Genomic DNA, 6105 nt, shown 5'->3' on the forward strand with positions numbered 1-6105 from the left:
TGCTGTCCTCAGCAGTAAACACAACCACGTGTGCAGGCGGTGAGCAGAGCACCCAGCACACAGTCAGACCTCAGCCAGTGTAAGTGAGCTCTGGCTAGAAACTCACTGCTGGATGGTGGAGTTGAAACAAGGCCACTTGGGGAAGGATTTGTTGTTTCCTTTAGTCATAAGTAATTACGGCTGATTAAAACTTCCACTCTTAGCCATTTTAACCCGCGCCATGTTTTTCTTTGATCTTCACGTTACATATCAGTAAAAGGCAAAAAGAAGTTGTGGGTGCAAAAGTCTGAAACTAGAGCAGACTGAGTACTGGGAACTCTTTCCTTCCAAAAAGGTGAATGTGAAAATTAGGAGTATTGCCTGGCCTTTTATCTGCCGTGATGGGCCTTTTCCAGAGTTTATTAAAACCTGGGAGCAGTTCCCAGCTTGTCTGTGTGATGTGATCGCCTGTGTGGCTCAGGCAGCCCCCTTAGGTTCCTAGAGCAAGAATTACTCTCTCAAACACTCACAAGGCTCTAAACACTTTGTCAAACTACTCAGAAATATTTTTATCACTTTACACTACCTCAGTGGGGTATGAAAGTGTCTTAAATTATCCTCTTTTGGAAGAATACCAATGCTTTAAAAAGTATTAGTGACAATATTAGTTACACTATTAATACAATAACTAATTAATAATATAAGAATTAATGCAACAATAATACAATACTAGTTACAATAGTACTCAGTACTATTATGAAACCAATTTACGCTCACTCACACTTTCATCTGAAGACTAGATCACAACTATGGCTCAGGAGGGAGGAGAAGGGACAGCAGGTAAGGGGGGAGGTAAGATGGAGGGACAGTGAATGGTGGGATCACACCTATGGTGCATATTGCAAGGGTACATGTCAGATCTATTAAGTATAGAGTATAAATGTCTTAACACAATAATTAAGTAAATGAGATGAAGTATATATTAACCAGTGTGCTGTAAATGCTCCTAATTCTATATGAAATTAGCACATTGCACCCTATAAATGCGTCAATGTATACACGATCAATGTGTTTATGGTTTAATAAAAAAAGGAAAAAATAGTATTAGTTAACATGGTAAGTAAAAAATTCAGACTTGTAAGTAAGTAAGTAAATTGAAATGTCTCTTATTACTAGTGCAGTTAAGTATTTTCTCCTGCGTGGTTATTAATTTCTATCTGTTCATGTGCCCCATGCTGTTTGGTTGAGGGTGTTTTTTGACAACGCAGATTTTTTTTAAAGAAATCTCTTCCACTAAGGAAAAATCCAGAGCAGAGTTTTTCTTTCTTTCTTTTTTTTTTTTTAATTGTTGGGGATTCATTGAGGGTACAAGAAACCAGGTTACACTGATTACATTTGTTAGGTATAGTCCCTCTTACAATTGTGTCTTGCCCCCAAAAGGTGTCACAGACCAAGACCCCACCCTCCTCCCTCCTTTCCTCTCTCTGCTCTTCCTTTCCCCCATCCTTCCCTCCTTCTTTCTAGAGCAGAGTTCCTTAAGCTGGAGGTAGGATGTAATTGAGGGAATCTCTGAACCTCCTCAGCCACCTGCAAAGTGTGGCCTTGTTTCCTGTGGAAACTACTGGTGTGTTTCATCAGACTCTCAGGATCTTGGAAAAAGATTAAAAATTCAGTTGCATGGAGGGTGTTGATGGTTGGTTACTTTCCTACAGATCACCACTGGTCTGAGGGAAGATTGCCTTAAGAACACGACTCAAAGGTAGTCTTTGTTTTGGAGACAGGGTCATGCTCTGTGACCTCGACCAGAGTGCATTAGTGTCAGCATAGCTCGCTGTAGCCTCAAACTCTGGAGCTCGAGCAGTCCTCCTGCCTCAGCCTCCAGAGTAGCTGAGACTAGAGGCACACACTAAAATGCCCAGCTGATTGTCATTTTGGTAGTGACAGAATCTTTCTATGATGCCTAGGCTGGTATGAAAAACTTGGTCTCAAGTCCTCAGCCTCCCAAAGTGCTGGGATTACAGGTGCAAGCCACCATGACTGGCCCAAAGTAGTCTCGATGCAATTCTTTGAAATGGCAGTTGCTGACCTAATTTTTCCAGCCATAACCTGTTTGTTCTTCTCGGTTTCCCCATCTGGCTAATGGGAATAGTTATATCAACAGCTTTAACAAAAGCTGTTGTGTTGTACATGTGTGTACAATGAGATTGTACATGTGTGCCCGTGTAGATGACCCTAGCGGACAGTGGCAGGTGATAGGAGTAATGGCCTGTCCACCCACTCACTGACAATCTGCTATTGCCGTCCCCTCCCACAGGGCCTTTGCAGGTGCCACCGTGCACGACTTCTTCAACTGGCTCTCCGTGTTTGTGCTCTTGCCCCTGGAGGCTGCCACCCATTACCTGGAGCTCCTGACCAACCTGGTGGTGGAGACCTTTCACTTTAAGAGTGGAGAAGATGCCCCAGCACTTCTGAAAGTCATCACAGATCCCTTCACGAAGCTCATTATCCAGGTAACCCAGGCCCTTCACAGAGGGAAAGGCACTAACCACCCACCCACTCCATGTCCCACCCTTGGCCCTGGCAGAGACAGACAGGGTCTATAGACACTGCTCTGTGGCCAGGGAGGCCGACCTTCAGGAACACTTGACAGACAACTGGCCTTGAATGCTTTCCCTGACTCCAGTGACGTGTCTCCTTATTGGGATGGGGTGCTTCTTATGACTGGACACTTGGGACCACGTTGTTCCCCCTACTGACCTCAAGACCAGTGGCTACTCAAGATGAAGTGTTACCCTACTCCTGCTAAGGGAGGGTACTGGCCTTTCCTGCCAGGGGCCATCTCACTAATCTGCTCCCAGGGGCCCGTCCCATGGTTGAAATGACAGGATTTGAGGATGTGGCCTTGGGGAGCTGGGGCCAGCTGGGGCCAGCTGGGTCCTTGTGCTTTCACTCTCACCTTCTGGTTTCCCTGTCATCCATCCATCCATTCATTCAGCAAGTATCTTCTGCCTGTTTCCTAGACAACAGTGTCTGTGCTCACACAATCATCTACCCATTCATTCATTCATCATGGACCTGCTAACATCCAGGACCGTGCTCCACCCTGGGAGGGCAGATGGAGCAGCTCCCATTTCACCTTTGTGGGGACACTTCTCGCTGCAACCCCTACATTTCTGTCCCAAATGAGTTCTGAGGTCACTGCTGACAGTTGTCTGTTGCTTTCCACAGCTGGATAAAAAAGTTATCAACCAAATTGCAATGAATGATGAAGCCGCGAAAAACAAGAGTCTGATCAAGATATGGTGCAAAACTTTTACCAACGTGGTGAGTGTCAAAGAATATCTCTCTGCAGGGAAACCCTGGGGTGTGAACTTTAAGCAAAATCTTGCATTCAAGGTGCCTGAGAAATCAAAACTCATTTAGCAAGCGAGTCCTTGATTGCTGGCTATGCTTAAAGAGCGGGACAGATGGGGGCGGCACCTATGGCTCAAAGGAGTATGGGGCTCCGGCCCCATATACCAGAGGTGGCAGGTTCATACCCGGCCCCAGCCAAAAAAAATAAAAAGGAAAAGTAGGGCAGATAGATCTCCTTAACCCTGTTCCACCCTGTGGATACCTTATTCCTGCCTTACCCTTATTTCCACTTCCATTTCATGGCTGCCTCTCTGTTCCCATTTTTGGAGGGACCCAAGGAAATAGCTCATCACAGGCTACAAGTGCTGGGAGCAGGTGGCATCTCTCACTTCCCAGACTCTTCCAGTGTCTTGTCCCTGAGAAGGCCCATGGCGTTCCTGCCTTCCTCCATCAGGGAACCAGGCTAGCGTCCTCAGCACCAGGGCAGGAGTCTGCCCTTCCTTCTAGGGTGCATATGTATTTGGGTTGTGTGGAGTGCTAAAGGCTAAAACACTAAATGTAAGACTAGGTGTATTTGAAAGATGAAGGCTGATTTTCTTTGTCCCCAGTTGTTTTAGGAGCTTTTTAATAAAGTTGAGTAACAAGTCCCCCCTCAAAAAAAAAGTTATGATAGAGGCACTGAGCATACCGATGTGTATGGTGTCCCCTGCCACCTGTTGCCAACCAACCCAGTACAGTGGGCATGTGTCATTTTGTCATGTTTGTCTTCCAGACTCAGATGAATGTCACCATCCCCTCCCCTGAAAATTGCACCTCCCCTTCTCTCTGTTGGACGAACAATACCCACACTTGGACCATCAAGAACGTGACCTACCAGGAGAACATTGACAAATGTGAGTGGTCTCATCCACTTGGCCACTGGGGCAGGTGACAGGGGAGGTGGGTGGTATTTCTCTTCTAGGACAGTGAGAGTCCCTGATCACCTGCCCTCCATCAGGCAATGAGCAACAAGCTTTCATAGAAGTGGAAACTGAACCTCAGGGACACAGGGGACAGGTCCAAGGTCTTGTAGGAAGGAGCAGAATCAGGTTTTGAAGCCCAGTTCCTCTGACAACTCCATACCACCTCAGATTACAGAGTATTCCTTCTGCGTTTCTGGGTATCCCTTTGTCAAAAACTCTGGGGAGAGGATAGCCACATTCAGAGGAAGGTGTGTGACTCATGCAGAACACACACATCCCATCAGTGAGACCCTACAGTACAGAAGCTCCATTCAGGACACTGGGGCTGCAACATGGAACAAGGCATTGGGTGTATTTGATGCTCTTATTCTTTTAAAAGCTGTAATTTTGCCCCTGGACTCTTTTCCAACCTTGAGTTCCTGAGTTCTTCTAATTACCCCTTCTATGCCTTTTTGTATATTTCTGTCTCCCCATCTTTGTTACATTAATTCTGAGCAGTCTATCTTGATATTTCAGGTATTCTTTACTCAAGGAATCAAGAGAACTTATCACCTCCTCTGTTCTAGGTGTAATACATTCATTGATACAACCATGGTGTACTGAAATTATCACTAAGACTTTGAAAAATAAGAGGCTTTAAAATTAGCAATACCCCTTACTCTAATTTGCCCATTCTATCCTTTAACACCTTGAAAATGTTACAAGGAAAAAATACCATGGGGTTTAGAGGGAGACATACTGAGCTAGAGGTCTAGGTCTGCCTCTGACTAGATGTGTGATATTGAGAACATTACTTTGTTATCCAGCCTCATAAGCTCCCACTGGCCAGAACATAGTCTCAGGGACTACATTTAGTTACAAAGGACACTGGGAAGGCTCATCTTTATTTAGGCTACAGTATGTCCAGTCAGTGACCAGGATTCTATTAGTGGGAGAGAGAGACGGATGTTGGGGAGCTGTGGTTCCACAGCCTCCTGACAGGGTTCTCCACAATCTCTTCAGGCCGGCATATCTTTGTGAATTTCAACCTCCCGGATCTTGCTGTGGGCATCATTCTGCTCATAATCTCCTTGCTGGTCCTCTGCGGCTGCCTGATCATGATTGTCAAGCTCCTGGGCTCTGTGCTTAAGGGACAGGTCGCTGTTGTCATTAAGAAGACTCTTAACACTGGTAGGTACACTGCCCCCAATTCTGAGCCCTGAAGGACGGTGTCAACAGGGCCACTGGGGGTAGAGGGTTCTTTAGATTCTCATCTCCCAGGGGCCTCTGTGTGGAGTTTCTCTGCCAGATCTGCTCAGCTGCAGAAGGTCAGGTGTCATTCCCAGCTGACATCTTTCATAGAGTCCTGGGTGGGATCTGGGGAGCAGGTTCAGGCTGCTGCTGCATGTTGACAAGGTCCTGAGAAGCAGTGAGCTCAAGATCCAGAGGGCCGGGGTCACACCTTCCATCCTGGCAGGTTGTTTACGTGTCCAGGACTTTTCTGGGTCTGTCGGGACCTCTTAGGGGTCCCAGCTGGCGGGTCCCAGCTACCTCATTCTCTTAACTCTCCTTATGGTGGAAACAAAGGGGGAAGGTGTGCAGGGCAGGGGAGGCAGTGTGAGGCTAAGAGCTCCTAGTGCATCCTGGGGAGAGGGTTCCTGCAATGAATCTGTGCTTTTGTCTTTGGAACAATCACCCACATCTTAGTCTCACCATCTGAATATAGGCTGAAAGACTGACTCTATTCATCCAGTTTGCGTGTATGGCGGGGAGGGCTGTCTATAGAACCTCAAGCTCTAGCCCGGCCCCTGTCCCCGGGTCTTCTGGAGAA

General features: G+C 46.6%; 1 protein-coding gene across 1 annotated transcript in view; it reads left to right on the top strand.

Annotated features, from left to right (window-relative positions):
- LOC100949678 (sodium-dependent phosphate transport protein 2B-like) overlaps positions 1-6105 on the top strand; it is a 24455-nt gene that overhangs the window by 15803 nt on the left and 2547 nt on the right. Inside the window, exons 7-10 of the mRNA XM_012807449.2 lie at positions 2282-2489; positions 3208-3303; positions 4106-4226; positions 5298-5465. Coding sequence (XP_012662903.1) covers positions 2282-2489; positions 3208-3303; positions 4106-4226; positions 5298-5465 — 593 coding nt within the window. The remainder of the gene's footprint in view (positions 1-2281; positions 2490-3207; positions 3304-4105; positions 4227-5297; positions 5466-6105) is intronic.

This window comes from Otolemur garnettii, unplaced genomic scaffold (assembly GCF_000181295.1).
Source record: "Otolemur garnettii isolate 467f Iridium unplaced genomic scaffold, OtoGar3 scaffold00069, whole genome shotgun sequence".
NCBI lineage: Eukaryota > Metazoa > Chordata > Mammalia > Primates > Galagidae > Otolemur > Otolemur garnettii.